This window comes from Pongo pygmaeus, chromosome X, assembly GCF_028885625.2.
Source record: "Pongo pygmaeus isolate AG05252 chromosome X, NHGRI_mPonPyg2-v2.0_pri, whole genome shotgun sequence".
NCBI lineage: Eukaryota > Metazoa > Chordata > Mammalia > Primates > Hominidae > Pongo > Pongo pygmaeus.
In genome coordinates, this window is record NC_072396.2 from 36,938,220 (window position 1) to 36,957,689 (window position 19,470).

The 19,470-nt window shown below is 35.1% G+C and overlaps 1 protein-coding gene across 1 annotated transcript in view; it reads left to right on the forward strand.

Moving 5' to 3' along the window:
* CFAP47 (cilia and flagella associated protein 47) overlaps positions 1–19,470 on the forward strand; it is a 458,984-nt gene that overhangs the window by 272,272 nt on the left and 167,242 nt on the right. The window contains exons 43-45 of the mRNA XM_054473062.2: positions 9,212–9,326; positions 10,103–10,329; positions 13,740–13,893. Of these exons, the coding sequence (XP_054329037.1) occupies positions 9,212–9,326; positions 10,103–10,329; positions 13,740–13,893 (496 nt within the window). The remainder of the gene's footprint in view (positions 1–9,211; positions 9,327–10,102; positions 10,330–13,739; positions 13,894–19,470) is intronic.

Genomic DNA, 19,470 nt, shown 5'->3' on the forward strand with positions numbered 1-19,470 from the left:
AAGTAAATTCCTGCATATATAAAATTTGTGAAATGCAATAACTATATTGTGACCAGTAGTTTGATCAAATACTTCACAATCACTTTTATATATTAATTTGTAATATACCCCAACAAAATACCAGAGTTAATTCTCAATAGCATAGTAACAAGGTTGATTTTATTCTTTGACTTAGTCTATTGGAATATTAATATTAGCTTACACAAATTTAATATAATTAATCAAAATATAATTAACATGTTATCTCAATTTACTAAAAAGTAAATCTTGCTTACGTATGTTTTGTCCTTGTCAGAGAAAACATTAAAATAAGACAACAATCTTGAAATTATACTCCTATCAATTGAGAAACAATGCCCTCAATACAAAGTATTGCATTGAATTAATGTTTCTTACATGAAGAAGATCTATTGTTTTACACATTGCTAATTATATTAAAAATATAATAGTTAATCAAACATGCAAGCTCACCTAGTTAGCTACTGTTCTTTTTAAACGGGCCATAACTGCTTTACCATTAAGAACCACCTGTTGGCTGGGCGCAGCGACTCAAGCCTGTAATTCCAGCACTTTGGGAAGCCAAGGTGGACAGAATACCTGAGGTCAGGAGTTTGAGACCACCCTGGCCACATGGTGAAACCCCTTCTCTACTATCAGTACAAAAATCAGCTGGGCATGGTGGCACGCACCTGTAGTCCCAGCTACTCAGGAGGCTGAGGCAGGAGAATTGCTTGAACCTGGAAGGTGGAGGCTGCAGTGAGCCGAGATCATGCCACTGCACTGTAAGCCTGGGCAACAGAGTGAGACACTGTCTCAAACAACAACAACAACAATAAAAACCACCTATCGAAAACTGAAATTAGACCTCTACTTGATAGTTTTCCATGTATAAAATTGAAACATTGCTACCAACACTGTTATCAAGCAAAGACTATTTCTTTCATTTTGGCTCTTCTGTTTGAATTTTCAAATAAAGTTGAAAAGATTTAAAGAACAACTATTTAAAAACAGAATAGTTTTACAAATCTTACATTAGTGTTCATAGAAATTCTTAACTAAGGGAGAAACCTATGAAAGCCCTGAAAATTCATGCTATCAAATGCTACAGAGCCAAAAATGTTTTGCTCCAACGTGGAATGGAGCAAATTAGGTGGAGGAATTTCAAGCAGAATCAGTGCCCAGTCCCTGATGAATTGTACCTTTTAGGAGGAGGGGTTGACAGACCCCTTTACAAAGCACACAGACGTTGCAAAACACACAATGATGTATTGATAAAACCTTGGGGTTCTGTCTTCACTGTAGTCTCTAGCATGTGAACGCCCACTCTGTGTGATCCTGGGTTTTTATGCAGTAAACCACTTGGCATTTCTGAGCTGACCTGTGTAAGGGAGGCAAGGATATAAAAGAGGATGCCTCACCTGGGGGCTGAGTTAACAGTGGGTTCCAGTTGCAGCCATTTGCTGTGGTATAGCCAGCCCCCTCCCAACAAACCTTCAGTGTTTTTTATTGACTTGACCCAGAGCCTTCCTTCCACCTGGTAGATTTATCTTCTGGCCTTTTTTGTTCTCTGTCTACAAACCTTGCTTAGAACAAATTGAGACCAAAGTCCAGGCATTGCTGAATTGAAGAAGCCAGAAGGGAGGTCAGCATCCCAGAATAACTTATGTGAATTGGTCAGGCCCACACCAGGGTGCCATATACCAAAGTGAGTTTCAGCCTTGCCAAGTCAAGTTGGAAGTTAACAGGGAAAGCATGCCCACTCCCAGGTAGAAGACCCTGCAAGGCTTTCTTGTTGATTTATGGTCTATAATAATTTAGCCTAAGGGTATTAAGCACCAGTTCTTAAGTATATTAAATGTCATTTTGGCCATCTCCCATATATTTGCATAAATCAATAGGGCCACTCCTCTGATTCTTTCCACTATCAGTCATTTCATTCTCTCTCAGTCTTTTGTGTCTTCCTGTGTCTGGTGATGCAGAGATTAAGTTGGCAGTCTCTAATATGCATATATTTAAATATTTTCCAAGAATGTGCAACTTTTTTAATTATAATGAATATTTATAACATTAATACAGAATTTAACAGTATTGATTTTGCTTGTTTATTGAATGTGAAGGTAAAAACATTAAATTATATTATGCTAAAATCTTTATGTGATTTTATATTTAAGCAGACTAACTTTTGTTTTATTAGAGATATATTTATAGCTTGAGGAACTGAGTATTATTTGAGGATGCTTTCTTTTTTATTTTTCATGATTTATAATGGCAAGCCCTATTTCATTTGTCCTTTGATTTTTTTATTCAATTTGTCACAACTTTTTTCTTTTTTGGGGGAATGAGGATAACTACACTCCTCCCTACAGGTGACACCCCTGAATTCCTGGGGAAACATAGGCAAGATGAAATCCCATTTGGCCTATAATTGCTTTGAAGCATTTGTTAACCTCATAAAGCCTGCTGCCAATATGGGGGCAGGTTATGTCAACCTTGAAGTCTCTGTCAATGTGGCATATACTCACAAAGTTACAAAGATTCTCAGCTCCCTTCATACCGCAAGGCCTTTTTGCTCTTCAGCCACCCTCCTTTCTCCTATTAACCAGAAAACCCTCATCCTACAATAAGCAGTGCAGACTTTTTCAAGATAAACATGAAGAGAAAAATCTGAAAATTAGAATTTTGTACCTAATTGTCAGTTATTTATTTTTGGGCTACTCTCTCGGTTCCTTATCAACAGTACTATCAGATAGACTGTAAAGAGTCCACATGCCTGAGGTACCAACATTTTAGCTCTAGGGAATATCACCTCACATGACATGGCACAGCTGAGGAAACAGTAATTTCTATTTTCCAAAATCAATACTATTTTTATGGACCCTCTCATTCTACAAAGAAGTTGTAGAATATAGAGAATGACTATATCACATTTTAAAAGCTTGTATCCTTCAAGCTGGATTTCAATAATTTCATTTTATTATTCTGCTCACTCTTCCCAACATAGTTTAATTCACCAACAGTATACAGCCAATTTTCTAGGCAGAGAGAGAGTGAACATATGCAAAAGCCATGATCCCTGCACTCAAGGGACTCACATTCCAGTTGTATTAGTTCATTCTTGCACTGGTCAGCACTTGGTCCCAACCATTCAACAAGTCTCTATGAAGTTCCAGACTTTCCCTCATCTTCCTATCTCCTTCTGAGCCCTCCAAATGGCTCCAACCTCTGCCTCTTACCCAGTTCCAAAGTCCCTTCCACGTTTTCAGGTATCTTTATGGCAATACCCCAATTCTGGTACCAATTTTCTGTATTACTTCATTCTCAAACAACTATAAAGAACTACCTAGATTGGGTCATGTGTAATGAATGGAGATTTAATTGGCTTATGGTTCTGTGGGCTGTATAGCCTTCTGCTTCTGGGGAGGCCACAGGAAACTTGCAATTGTGGCAGAAGGAGAAGGAGAAACAAGCATGTCTTCACATGGCTGGCAGGAGAGAGAGAAAGAAAAAGAGTGAAGGGGGCGGTGCTACACACTTTGAAACAACCAGATCTTGTGAGAACTGTATCATGAGACAGCACTAGAGGAATGGTTCTAAACCATTAGAAACCACCCCCATGATCTAATCACCTCCTACCAGACCCCACCTCCAACTTTGGGAAATACAATTCAAGATAATATTTGGGTGGAGACACAGAGCCAAACTATATCACCAGTGGAGAAGGCAAACTTGCATAGGGCTGGCCTACGTCACACAGAAACTTTGCATGAATTTGAAATATAAGTGCCTCCTCCTGGTGAATTAGAGAAGCTTACTGAACATATGACACAGTCAAATGAATTAGAAAAACGCATCTCTTACTCAGTGGATGCTGCTTTGTGATGGGACATCCTTGTCCTTGACAAAATGCCCCCATGCAAGGCATACTCTTTGCTAGTATACATAGTGTCCTGAAACATGTCCACTAGTTTCCATAAAACAGTTAGACAGATTGTGACAATTTCTAGAATAGAAAGAAGAATTCATTTCTATATGATAGTGAAGACAGGGATAATTGATTAATACAGGAGTTTGATCAAGGATGAGTTGCCAATAAAACAAAGAGACTGGGCAGGAGAGATGGGTACTCCCAAGAAGATTCTATGAACACAGCAAAACAGCTAACTATGAAATCTCACGTACACATGGATTAATGATTCTGAGAATGGTTTCTTGGAAGTGATAGAAAATGGGTTGGATGGATAAATCAGACTGATACTGAGTAGGGCAGTTAATTTTAAGTTGAATTATTTATAATCATTATAATTATTATTGAAGCAGGAATCCAGTGGAAGCATAGGCAGGACCTGATTTCATCTTTGTTTTAGAAAGCATCTTTGGTGCCAAAACAGATAGTAGATTACAGGTTGGAGAAAGGAACTGGAGATAGGGAGACTGGCTAGGAGATTTGTATTGTGTTAGACTGCTTCACATACTCCCTTTCTATACTGCCCTCGGCTATTCCCTCTGTAATTCTAGCAAGGGATTCCAAGGACCACAGTTTATATTGCTATAAAGATCAAACTTAATGACAGTTTGAGTGATGTTCGCATTTGAAGGGAAGGACGTTTTCATTCACTTGCAGAGCAAATTGGTGACACATTTGAGTGAAATGGTTCTGAAAAATGTGGTGATCAAAGGAAAGAGAGACTGTAGATTTCATTGCCACAATGACTTCTAAAGTCTAAGGACAGCTTCCAGGTTTTTGAGGAAATAATGTCCTAAAACATACCACCAATTATTATTAAACAATCCATTAATAGTTTATGTCATTTAAATATATTTTATCTTCTCAAAATGTCTGTGGAATAATCTGTAAGGCATGCAATTAATGTTGTGTCAAAATTTTGTTAAAAAATTCAACTGTTAAGTGCAGGTATACAAATCTTTTCATGAGTCTTCTAACCCTCACTGAGTTTCCTAGCTCCTAGCTCACCGCCTTAATTATTATAAATTGTTCTATAAAAATATAATTTTAAATAACAGTGATTATTCTTACTAATCAGGTTTATATTATAATTTTGATAGCCAAATAGTGACCTATAATGATTAATGATCTCTCTTTAGCATATGGAATTTGACATTTGGAATTTTAGCTTAACTTCCATGTGCCTGTTTAGCCATCAAAATAATATAATATTGCTCAGCCTTCTCAAACAAATAAATCACAAAACGGGAAAGATCCGAACCCAAAATAAGAGAATAAATATGATTTAATACCTATGAAAAATCATGGAGATTTTGTGTCTAGGTAAATGCACTTTTTTGGGGGAAGACTGAGGTTATTTGTATCTAGAGGGCGTCCATGACTTGTCAAAGGTTACCCAGCTAATTAGTGGCAGAGCTGGGATTAAAACTTTTGTGCCAATTCAGTGTTTGTATCCCTCTTTTCTGGGTAATTAACAGCTGGTCTTCTTGCAGATTTGCATGTAACTGTGCTATTTGAGGACTGCATTTAACTAGATACACAAGAGGAACAAAATATCTTCTGTAAAAGTTTCTTATAATTGACAATGAGCTTTGGCATCTTTCTGGAAAATACAATATATTTCTAATTAAGCATGCCAAACGGAAGTTATGAAATCAAAAGCTGGAAAAACTTGTATAGGTGATTATTAGAACAGCTCATGATGACAAACGTCTGCTAAGTGTCAGCTAATTTCATTTCCCTTGTCAAAGCTTCTAGATTTGGAATATGAGAGGATTTTCTACTTTAAAACAGCTTTTTATTTATTGCATTTCTGTGCCTTTCATGGTCTAATTTTATTCCAAGAAAAAGTGGAAGCAAATAATCAAACTATAGTAGAGATTATGGCTCTTCTGAATAATGTTCTGACACAGGCAAGATAGGCATTATTTTCGATTATATTAAGTGATTTTTTATATACAAAGAATATATTGATATTGAACATGTTAGTCAAAATAATTTTTTGAGATATGGTAATATACTGTGTGTGTAAGATGTAGAATTTAGTGGAAATTGAGTGGAGTCCTAGTTAATAATATTTTAATTGATGAATCAATGGCTGAGAAGATGTTGTAATTTATATTTGAGGAAAATATTCTGGCAAATAGCCATTTACTCCTTTTAAATTGACTCCCATAGGTTGGTATTCATTTTTACATGGTAGACAAGCCCTAGTTCAGGTTTTATTTGGGCACACATTAAAACAAACAGGTAGTTATAATAACTCTACACTCAATGAGTCTAATTGCTTATGCGTATTTTGTTTTTGATAAAACAACGAATTTTTAGGTAATTAGTTACCTAATTTTGTTGTTTTGTCTAAAGATCTTCAGTCTTTAACTGATGCATTTTTCCTCTACTGGAATTACTGAATATTTTACATCATTAATTGTTGATCATTCAGTTGTATTTGTACGGAAACACATACAAACACACAAACACACAAATCACATTTCAAATGGCTAGCTTGGATTTTTGCTTGTAAAGTACGTGGCCGCTTAAGAAAATATACTATATGAAAATTGGGTATTATGTAGTATTTATTGCCAGGAGTGTATAGACTTAAATGATAAATAATATAAAACATTCAAAGTTTTTCATATTCCTTTTTCCAGCATGAACTATAGATAATTGTGGGTCTTAATTAATAAAATTTTATGGAACATTATCATACAGCAATAGACCACCAAATGAATTATAAACAAATCCTAATGGGGGGATAACAAAGCTATAAATAATAGACCTCACAGTGAGAAATTTTTCATTCTTATATTGTTTATAGACTAATTTTTAATTTCTACTGTTTCATTTGTTATCTAGATTTGTAATATTTTAGAATATGTATTTTTTGCATGATCAATTTACCTTTATATCATTGTTGACAAAAAGAGTCAAACTCTAAAATATTTGGGGAGATTTATTCTGAGCCTAATATGAGTGACCATGGCCTGTGACCCAGCCCCAGGAGATCCTGAGAACATGTGCCCTAGGTAGTCAGGATACAGCTTGGTCTTATACATTTTAGGGAGGCATAAGACATCAATCAATACATGTAAGATATACATTGGTTCTGTCCAGAAAGCAGGACAACACAAAGTGGAGACTTCCAGGTCATAGAATTCAATGATTTTCTGATTGGCAATTGGTTGAAAGAGTATATCTAAAGATCTGGAATACATGGAAGGGAGAATGTTGGTTAAGATACTGGGTTGTGGAGACCAAGATTCTTCTTATACAGATGAAGTCTTCAGATAGCAGGCTTCAGAAGGAATAGATAGCAAATTATTCTTATCAGACTTAAAAAGATGCCAAACTCTTTAGTTAATTCTCTCCTGGATCAGGAAAAAGACCCGGAAAAGGAAAGGGGATTCTCTACAGGATGTAGGTTATCCCCATAAGTGACAGCTTTGCAGGGCCATTTCAAAATGTCAAGGAAATCTATTTTGAGATAAAATACTTTGATTTCTTTCAGGGCCTGCTATTTCATGTTGATACCTTCCTGCTAGAAAGAGTCTGTTTTGTCAGTCTTAAGGTCTCTGTTGTAATGTTAACGCTGGTCAGCTGTGCCTGAATTCCAAAGAGAGGAAGGTATCATGAGGCATGTCTGGACTCCCCCACTTCCTGTCATGGCCTGAACTAGTTTTTCAGGTTAACTTTGGAATGCCTTTGGCTGAGCAGGGATCCATTTAGTTAGCTGGGATCTTAGAATTTTATTTTTGGTTTACATCATTTATCTAGATGTTTCATGATTATAATGAAGCAAATCCCAGTGATCACAGAATTTTATTCATAAGCAATTCAGTAAGTGTTTCTACAACAAAAATGTTTTTTTGACACTGTCAAAGATATCCTTGCTATTAAAAATATGGTAAAATTTTTCTTAATATCATCCAAACATCCAAGCTGTTTTCAGATTTCTCCAATTGTCTTATACTTATTTGTATGTTTTTTCTGTCACTTCATTTTAAGATTCTTTGAATCAGGATCTAAATAAGTTTCAACCATTGTGATTGCATATGTCTTTTGAGACTCCCTCTCTCCTATTCCTTTTTATTAAAACTCTAGGTTTCTAAAATTGAGGTATTGATCATCCCATATTACAGAGGAGGAAACTGGATTTCAGAGGTTTAGTAAACTTGCTTGAAGCCTAGTAGCTAAGAAATGGCAGTGCCAGTTAAAACCAGGCATGTCCACCTCTACTGATCTTTCACTATATCATGTTGCTGCCCTTGCATTATTCCTGCTTTTGTTTTTGCCTTATCTCTTTAGCCTGTTGGTCTAAAGAAAGAAATTGAGGCAACATTAATATAGAGAGGTTATTTGGGCCAAGGTTCAGGATGGCTGCAAATGACTTACTTCCAGGTTGCCTTGGGTAGTGCTCCCTTCATTCTTTTTTACAAACAGATTTTTAAAGGCAAAAAGGGACAAGGGTGGCTGATACAAAGTTGTTTGACAGGAATCCTCCCTGATTTATAGAAATAATATTGGCTAATGATTGGCTATACATTGTTTGAACTATAGAGTATGAGTTATGGTTTCTAGTATATGGCATTTTATGGCTACTTGGCTTCAGTTAGTGTAGAGACCACATATCAAGTGGCCTCAAGAAGTAATTATTTAGCTCAAGGGGATGTGAAACTCAACTGCTGTCACGTTTTAGTGCCTCTCTGGGACGGATAATTAAAGAGGGCTTTTATTCATCAAATAAAAGATTCTTTTCTTTCTTAAGCCTTTTCTGCTTCTGGTCTAATTATTTTTTCTAAAAAAAATTTAGACTTTTCCATGTTCATTTTGAAAGCCTGCACTTTAAAATGTAGAGTTTTGGGGGCTCAGATGCCTGGCAAAACTGATGTCACTCCTGTCCAATAATAAGTTACAGACTAAAGGAAAAAAATTTCTTGCTTCCTCATTTGTTCATTTTAAGACAGCAGTTGCCTGAGGATATTTGGGAAGATCAACTGCTATCAATGCATTCCTGGGACCTTCTTAAGCAATCCCTGTGCTCTGGTTGCAGGCAAAGTTTCTCCCATACTGTGGTTGAACTATATTTGTGCCTTACCTTTGTTTACCCATTTATAGGCTGTGTTGCTTATAAAAGCACAATGCATGGTAGTTCTTATAGTATGCAGATTTCCCTTGTAGCAGAAAAAGTTATCATATTTTTATGAGAGATTTTGAAATTTAATATTATAATGTCTTGTGTTTTAGATTGGACAATTAATATATGTCGCGGAAGGAAAAGGTATGACCCCCTTGCCTTCCAGTTGCCTTCCAATGAATACTTCTTCAAGTCCAGTTTATTACAGCAGTACTCGAGAAGACGGTAAAGTACACATGTGTTTTATTTCATTTATAATGTTGAAGAATGGACTTTTCCTCATATTGTTACCTAAGCATATTCATAGCAAGCTTCTCTTCTGTGTGTTTAGATTTTGAAAGGGCTTCTTTTAACTTTATTATGTCAGTATCCATGAAATAGAGCACCATTTTACCAAATAAAAAATTTCAATGGTGATTTTTTAAGTCTTCCTTTTCCAGTCTTAAGCTAAATATTGGAATTTGGCATACAAAATATTTACTTGGCAACACTTTCCACTTCACAAATAATCTGGAAATTATTATGATCTCAAAAAAATCTACATAATGTTATATAACCTGGAATTTTATCCTGGCCTCCAGTTCTTGATTATTGTTCCTTAAGGAATTAAGCATTAAAATGTTGTCAGTGAAAGAAAATGGCAGTTCTTGGGAGTTTTTGTCAGGTGTCTTTTTTTTTCACATTTATGTCTACTCTCCCCCTACCTATCACTGATAGGAGCACAATGGTCACTGAATTTTTGAGCATATTGATGACGTTTATATGGACCAATCGTTTGACTAGATCTCTTAGAGAATACCAATAATCTTTAATTCCTGAAAACTTGCTCTTTAATCACTGAATTAGAACTAATAGACACGTGCTATGCATTTATTTTTACTCTGTTTCGTAATGACCATAACTGCAATTTTATATTTCAAACCTCCCAAGTCCATCCTGGATGACAATGTCAAGGGCATAAATGTTCATTGTATTCATTAATATTTTTTTTCTTCCTCCAGGGCCTAATAAGAAATATCCAGTTCTATATTTGAAATGGAAACCCCATCAAATCCTGTATGTGGACCTTAAATTGCCGATGACTAATGAAGCCAAGGAAAAGGCTTTGGCTTTTGCAGCACAGCAACAGATGTCAAGGATTGAGTATGAGCGAAGGTTGATCACAGGCACTCTAGAGAGCAGTAGTATCCGTGTGGCCATCGCCCTCCTGGGACTGACGAAGATCGAGGTGGGAATGGAGTAATAGATGATTCACTTCAATTACTCTCTCTTTAAAAATACACAGAGTTACAGAGCTGTTACTATTTAAAATGTTATTTTGATTAAATAACATTTTTAGAAGGAAAAGTAATGAATACTGAAGGACAGCTCAGTTGTCATTTTTTCCTTTATACCTCATTAAATAATGAATCTGAAACAAAGCATTCTACTATGTAATTTAAGGCATTACAGTGTAGTCATTAATTCACAGTAGTTTTCACTTCTATTTGCACATTAGAGTGCTCTGGAGAACTTAAAATAATGCCCATACCCAGGCCCCACTCGAGAAAAATTAAATATGAATCACTAGGAGGGGGTGGGTAGGAATATGTTCTAAAAGTTGCCCAGGGTATTTTGCTATGTACCCAGGTAGAATCATCTCTGGTGTCAGATAGCCAGGCTGAGAATTCAGACTCTAACACTGTCCAGCTGTGTGACTGTAGGCTAGTTATTTAAACCTCCTCAAGCATAAATTTCAATATTTTTTTATATGGAGATATTGGTAATTTGTAAAAACTGAAATAATTATATGTAAAACGCTTACCTCGTATATATAAGTGCACTCTTTATGCATGATATTGAGGTACTTATTAATACTCTATAGTAATAGTACACTACTATTACTATTAACTGTTGCTATAGACTCTATCATTACAGCTTAAAATAAGGCACAATCTATTTTTATGATTGGAATTAGGAATTTTATGATTGGAATTAGGTATTCTCACAGAGCAGCCAAAGCGAATGTTGTAAACGCAAGCCTGCTCATGTTGGTCCTGTGTGCATATTCTTCTACCGGCTTTCCAGCTAATGTTTGTTAAAAGCCCATATCCTTTGGATGATCTACATGACCCATCATGTAGGAGTCCATCAGTTCCTCTTCCTTCCCTCATCTTACCTTTTCTACTGGAGTCCATTCTCTAAGGCCACTCCCTCAGCACATGCCTAGTTGCTTTGCTTCAAACATGCCAGGTGTCTTCCCCATGGCCTTTGAACTTTCTCTGTTACTTTTCCCTACACATTAGTGGGCTACCTCTCTCAGTTACTTCAGGTGTCTGTTAAAATGCTCTTACTGGCCAGGCGCGGTGTCTCACGCCTGTAATCCCAGCACTTTGGGAGACCAAGGCAGGTGGATTACCTGAGGTCAGGAGTTCAGACCAGCCTGACCAATATGAAACCCGGTCTCCACTAAAAATACAAAAAACTTAGCCTAGTGTGGAGGCGTGCGCCATAATCCCAGCTACTTGGGAGGCCAAGACAGGAGAATTGCTCGAACCTGGGAGGTGGAGGTTGCAGTGAGCCGAGATCACACCATTGCACTCCAGCCCTGGCAACAAGAGTGAAACTCCGTCTCAAAAAAAAAAAAAGAAAAAGAAAAAAAGCTATTAGTGAGGTTTTGTTTTAGCAACTTACACACATTTTTATATACATTTTTCATTCTTAAGGTTTATCTTCATTTATATATATCAAAATACTTGGCATTGTAGAAATTATTTATTTTTTATTTGTCAGAATGCTAGAATCAATACAGCCTAATCCCAGATTTCTAACAATTGGTGATGATATTTTTTAAATGACCTGGATTTTGAATTTCTGATTGGCTCAAAAATGTTAAATCCTGAGGCTTTGATACTTTCTTGACTGTACTGTGCTTCTAAGAAGTTGATGGTTTTCTTTAGCTCAAACCAAACCACTTCTTTCTGATAGAGAACAATAGATTTCAGAAGGTTTATGTTCAACTTTTTCAGTACACTATTACATTAAAATTTTTCAATTAGTGGCTATTTCAAAATTTAAGCCTGTCATAATGCCCTCCCATTTTCTGTTTCATTTTCTTCATTATTACCTCTTGTCAAAACATTTTATTTAAATTATAAATGGTTGAGACTTTCTCCTTCTTCCTTTAGCTTTTTCCTTGGAACACAGCATATGTGTTTATTATTACATTTAATAAATTATGTTTTTATTGGATTTACTTTTATGTTTAACTGTTTCTCCTGTCAGATTGTGAAATCCTAGAATCTTAAGAACTTTTCTCACGTTTTTGTCTATCCTTTGACATCTTATGCATGATATGAGCCTTGTCGTTGTTTAATTGAATTGAAAATATGCCTAAAGAAACAAAAGTCACTTTTAACTTGCTTCACTTACACTTAGAGATCTGGGCTTATATTAAGTGTCCCACTTTACGAAGAATAGTATTGAACTACATTTTGTCTAGAGGAGCATATGCATGGAGGTGAGTTGTTGTAACCCCCATTATATGAGTAATCGTTGAGGAACTAAAAATAACAAACCTAGGTAAGAGAGTTTTTGAACATCTGTGGAGAGGTGGGACCCAGTTGTTTTTATAAATTCACAAAATTGTCATTAGTGAAATAGGAGGCCTCAGTCTGTGCTACTAATAAGAATGTATCTGATGATGAGCATTTTTTCATGTGTTTTTTGGCTGCATAAATGTCTTCTTTTGAGAAGTGTCTGTTCATATCCTTCACCCACTTTTTGATGGGGTTGTTTGGTTTTTTCTTGTAAATTTGTTTGAGTTCATCGTAGATTCTGGATATTAGCCCTTTGTCAGATGAGTAGGTTGCAAAAATTTTCTCCCATTCTGTAGGTTGCCTGTTCACTCTGATGGTGGTTTCTTTTGCTGTGCAGAAGCTCTTTAGTTTAATTAGATCCCATTTGTCAATTTTGGCTTTTGTTGCCATTGCTTGGAAACCATCATTCTCAGCAAACTATCGCAAGAACAAAAAACCAAACACTGCATGTTCTCACTCATAGGTGGGAATTGAACAATGAGAACACATGACACAGGAAGGGGAACATCACACACCAGGGACTGTTGTGGGGTGGAGGGAGGGGGGAGGGATAGCATTAGGAGATATACCTAATGCTAAATGACGAGTTAATGGGTGCAGCACACCAACATGGCACGTGTATACATATGTAACAAACCTGCACATTGTGCACATGTATCCCAAAACTTAAAGTATAATAATAATAAGTAAAAAAAAGAATGTATCTGATATATCTGATGGGTAGATATGAAGGAGTACAGGTTTCAACTAAAGGAGAGAAGCACTTTCTCAAATGCTGGTCAGCAGTGGAATGGTTTCCTCTCAAGTCAATGAATTTCTCAACACTGAAAGCATTAGCACAGGGGACATTGGTCATCTCTCAATAAAAGAGGACTCCACTGGTTTTCTGAAATGTGTTTGTACTGTTTTCCACCAATTAAATAAAAATAATGAAATGATCAAATTCAATGCTTGATGGATTTTTTTCCCAAAGGTATAGTCTAAATACATAATGCTGTCTTTTGTGTTTTGGAGGTGAAAGTTAAGAAAATTACATTCTAATTTTACTGTTTGTTCACAGACTCTTATGCTCTTCCATATCTCAAAGTTGAGGAAGCCTAAGACCGTTTCATACACAACAGAATTGAGCCTTCCAGAGTATTTTTATATCCCTGAGAAAATCTACATTCCTCGGATTCCAGATCATCAAGTAATTAAACTTTCAAAAGAAAAAGGTAATCAGTGATGTGTGGCCTAAAAATCTAACAGTGTTCCAGGAATGATGATGTATTCACTTCACAGTTGAGGCAAAAAGAGATTACACTTTTACTGACAAAGTGTTCATAATATAATTGAAGAGTTTCAGTGAAGTAAATACCAATTATTGAATGATGCTTTGCATTACATATAATCAACATATTACATCACAGTAATCGAAATTATGTACTGAATTTGGGTGCTGAATTACTGGTACTGAAACTTGCAGGCTTACAAATTTGTTAAAGAGTAGTAATCTGATAAAGATAATAAGTGCACTTTGAGGAAGGTGAGTTCTTGCTTTGAGAGTGAAGTTGGTTACGGAAGTTGTGCTGAAGTTGAGGCTTAGGCTGGCTCTAAAAGAAAGGAAAAATGTTGATGACTAGAGGTTATCAGAGGAGAAGAATGTGTTATTTGTGAGTAACTTATCTTTGATCTGGAGCAGGATTTTTATTGAGTACTGTACTTATTTTTGATCTCCTGGTGCCCCTTTATTCTGTTGCCATTATCAATAATGTTTAATCCAAATTTAATATGAATATTGATACACTAGCATTACTAAATACAAGTGATAAGACATAAACAAGTGGCTAAATATTTTTAACTATTCAAAATTACCTTTCTTTTTCATTTCAGTTCTTTTCAAACAACTGGATAATAGTAGGAATGTAATTTATTCGCTAAGGCTATTCCTAGAATGTTCCACAATTCCAGTATCATGGATTCTCACTTATGCTTTTGCTAAATTTGGTTTTGTTAAATCTTCATTTGTTATTCTAGTATGGATTTGTGTTGGCTACAAAATATTTGTAATCCTGAAAGGGTGATTACAACTTATAAATTACAAGATAGTCTGTTTACTTTCCCTCCCTAGGAGAACTGGGATCCCAGACTCAAATGCTAAGTGGCCATGCAAATAACAAGGAATTAAGAGTTAGGTCTCGTCTAAGGTAATAGGGATGATAGATCCTATGGTGAACTAGAGAGTAGATGCCCTGTCTAAACATTCACATTCAAAAAGTAAAAATAAAAATAACCTGAGCCAGCCAAACAACTACGGGGGGATATTTGGCTTACCAGCAATCAGTTTGAGACCCTTCATCGTAAGTCATTGTCTTTTAAAAATCTTTATTAACTCAGCTTTTCAAAGTGCTATTAGAATTTTAAATGAATAACTTCTTTTAGTAACTTTTTAATCCCTTTTGAGATAACTGGATAAAGCTGCATCTACTTTAAAACACAGAGAGAATTGTGAATGTATTTATTCAGCCATTCATTCATGGACAATGTTGAGCATCAATTCCCCTAGGCAAAAAGATAAAAACTGCCTTATTCTTTCCTTTGGTGGACTCACAGATAAGTAGCTCTTATAATACAATGAGAAAAGTGTTATATATAGACACATATAGAATGTGTTTATAAATAAAATTAAGAATTAATTCAGTTGACTATATAGGATAATTCACATTTTAAAGCATTTCACTTTGAGAAAATGTATAACCAAGGATACACAGCATAGAATTGACTTAAAACTCGGAGTATAGCCTTATTAAACACTCATGAAGACTGTGTCATATTTAAATAGTTTTTAATTGTAAGTAAGTGTGAAGTTATTTACATTTAAAAATCTGTTCAGATATTTTTCTAAGGCTGATTTTTTCTTTTATATCAATTATTTTTTTTTATTATTATTATACTTTAGGTTTTATGGTACATGTGCGCAATGTGCAAGTAAGTTACATATGTATACATGTGCCATGCTGGTGCGCTGCACCCACTAACTCGTCATCTAGCATTAGGTATATCTCCCAATGCATATCAATTATTAATTATCCATTTTGGTAAGATGATTACTGTCAAAATATGAAAAAATAAAATGGCAAACAATTTTGAATTATCATTAATAAAACATTTTAAATATAGTTGGGCTACCATGGTTTATGTCTAACTCGATTTTCTGTGCAGCTGAGATTATAAAGAGATCTTTTCATCCTATGTTTCTGTTTTCACTGCCTTAAACAGGCACTTAAATTAAGTAAGTTTAAGAAGAAAGATATTAGGAAACTTTCAAAAATAGGATATTGTAACTCAGGATAGTAACAAATGAAATAAAAGGCATGCCCTAAACTCTGTGCATTCTGCTGTTCAGAGGTGGACTTGAATAATGAAAAGGAATGGGATGCAAGCATTGTAACTTTAATAAATGGAATAAATAGAATTTGTGCCTTAGAAGATTAGAGTTATGTGTTTAGAAAACATATTTTTATGATATAAACTGATTTTAGGAGAAGAAACAAGCAAATTCCTGATAATAAATATGGCAATATGGAAACAAAACTTTTTTTTTTTTTGGTGTCATGGAGAAAGAAACAAATGACAAGAATTTATCTGGAGAACCAGGGATAGCCCAGTGTTCCCCTAACTGCGGAAGACAGGTAGAAGTAGGGCCATATTTATGATCACTTGAAGTTCTAAACTCATCAAAAGAAGCTAGTTTTTTTTTTTAATTTCTTTTTCTTTTTTATTTATTCATTTATTTTTATTATACTTTAAGTTTTAGGGTACATGTGAAGCTAGTTTTAAGGTATTAAAAAAGTGGCTTTCTTTCCTCTCATATTAATGTTGTCAATCAGTCTTTACTGAAACATTTAGTGATTTTAGGGACAGATTTACTATGATACCAAAGGAGCAGAAGCTTTATGATTCTTTACTTTTTTGACCCCCTTTCCTAGTCCCTGTACCTACTTTTATATTTCTAATTTTACATTATTGCTCTTTTGGAAGGCCCCTCCCACAAATTGTGACAACCTCATGCCTCACAAAACTCAGAGTTAAACCTAGGTGTACATATTGACTTACAATCCCTTCTACATGTGGTTCCCAGGATGTTGAAATTTATGGACAGGCAGAGCTTTATTGGCCTTAAATTGCTAGCATAGCTAAGCAGGATACCTGCTATGTTTCCACTAGCGATTATCCAAATCACTTCCCCAATATACAGGGTCCTATATGAGCAATATTTGCCAAAGCACTCAAACAAAATGCTCTGGGCTGGTTTTGCTGATCACTAATATGGAGCTCAAAACCCTCATTCCTAAGTGTTATGATTTCAGTTTCTAGTATTTTGTATTGCTCTAATTTCTTCTGCTCCTTCTCTCTTGGGAGAAGAAGAAGAAATTAGATTAATTCAAAATACTGATCTAAATATTGATCTTCTAATGTGACAGACGTGTTAGAAGAGCATATTGTAGGAGCACTGTTATCCTTCTCTCCCTTCTCCCACCTAATTCTAATTTCCCTAATTTTAAAATATTCACTAATAATTAGCAGTTAAATTGGTGACTGAAATACCAGTAAATCATCCATGACAACTTTTTAACATGTAACATAATTGTAAATATGTAGAAAATGTTTATTATCAATAACTAATACTATATGTACAGTCATCCCTCAGTATGCACAGGGGATTTGTTCCAGAACCACCCGTGTATACTCAAATCCACTCATACTCAAGTCCCACAATGGATCTCGGAGAACTCACTGATAAGAAAACTCAGCCCTGGGTGTACACGGGTTCATGGCCCACAGACACTGTATTTTCTATCTACGTTTGGTTGAAAAAAAATCTGCATGTAAGTGCACCCATACAGTTCAAATACATGCTGTTCAAAGGTCAACTGCAGTTCTCATTTTACAAAGATTAAATACATTAATAGCTGAATTACTCTTCAGCCTCAAAATAAAATTGAAAAATTATGAAAAAAATGAAACTGAATTAATCTTTAAAACTTACAAAATAGGCAAGGTGCGGTGGCTCATGCCTATAATCCCAGCACTTTGGGAGGCCGAGATGGGTGGATCACCTGAGGTCAGGTGTTTGAGACCAGTGTGGCCAACATGGTGAAACCCTGTCTCTACTAAAAATACAAAAATTAGCCTGGTCACGGGTGCCTGTAATGCAACTTGGGAGTCTGAGGCAGGAGAATTGCTAGAACCTGGGAGGTGGAGGTTGCAGTGAGCTGAGATCACACCATTTCACTTCAGCCTGGGCGACAGCAGTGAAACGCTGTCCCCCCCAAAATAAAAACAAACAAAAAAGCAAAAACAAAAAACTTATGAAATATACTTCGAAAATAAACTCTACATCTCTGTGTTATATGGAATAACCACAAATACATTTCAAACAGGATAAAAAATAAATTTTATTTAACAGAATATCAAATTAAATGCTAGTTTTAATGATGTAAGCTGACTTTAATTGGAACAAATCTATTATACTTGATTGTTAGCATTGCCAAAACTTACCTAATATTAAAAGTATGAGTCAGTTAATTTTTCTCAAAATAACAAGGGTTAAGCTTGTGTTATTACATTTGTCACATTTGTTTTTGGCAAAAACTCTTCTAATTTGCAAAACAAATTTAAAATTGAATTTCTTTAACTCAGAAATATAATTTATATGTATCTTTCAGATAGGATTGCCACAATTGTAAAGCATCCTGTCCAATTATAGTCTATATAAGAATGCTATTAGATTCTGGAAGAAAATCAGTAACCCATATACTACATTTAAATCTTATAAGATCAAAAAATAAATTTTTTAGCAAACCCGAATTGGCAAGAGCAAGGAAATGACAACTCTGTTTTTGGTCTTTAAATGTAAATTTAATTATAAATATAATAAATTTTATTATAGTCTATCTTCCTAGAAGAGTTGCAAAAATAACCATAAAGGATAATACTTGTCATTTGAATTTACATCAAGTAAAAAATAAAAGGATATTCACCTGTGCTCACATTCAGATCTCTATTCCTCTATTTATGTATTTTGATTTTAAGCTTTGTTGAGATATCATTCACATAACATACAATTCACAAATTTAAAGTGCACAATTCAATAGTTTTCAGTATATTTATAAATATGTGTAGTCATTAACACAGTCAATTTTAGAACACTTTTATGGTCTCAAAAAAAACCCAGTACTCTTTAGATATCATGCTCCTCCATCATCCACTATCCCATCAGCCTTAAGCAGTCACTAATCTAATGTCTATCTCTATAGAAGTGCCTATTTTGGAGATCTCATGTAAAATGAATCGTATGTTATATTTTCTGACTGGCTTCTTCACTTAGCAGTATCCCATTTCTAGTAATGATCAAATAATATTCCATTTTGTGACTATGCCCTACTTTGTTTATCCATTCATCAATTAATGGACATTTGGGTTGTTTCTACCTTTTAGCTACCATGAATAATGCTGCTATCCACGTTTGTGTACAAGGTTTTATGCAGACATATGTTTTTATTTATCTTGGGTATACATCTGTGAGTAGAAGTGTTGAATCATATGGGTAATTCTATGTTTAACCATTTGAGAAACTGCCAAAATTTTTTCCAAAGTGGCTGCACCATCTTACATTCCCACCAACAGTGTATGAGGATTCTAATTATTCCACATCATAGGCAACACTTGTTATTGTCTGACTTCTTGATTCTAGCCATCCTAGTGAGCAGAAGTGGTGTCTCATTGAGGTTTTCATTGGCATTTTCCTG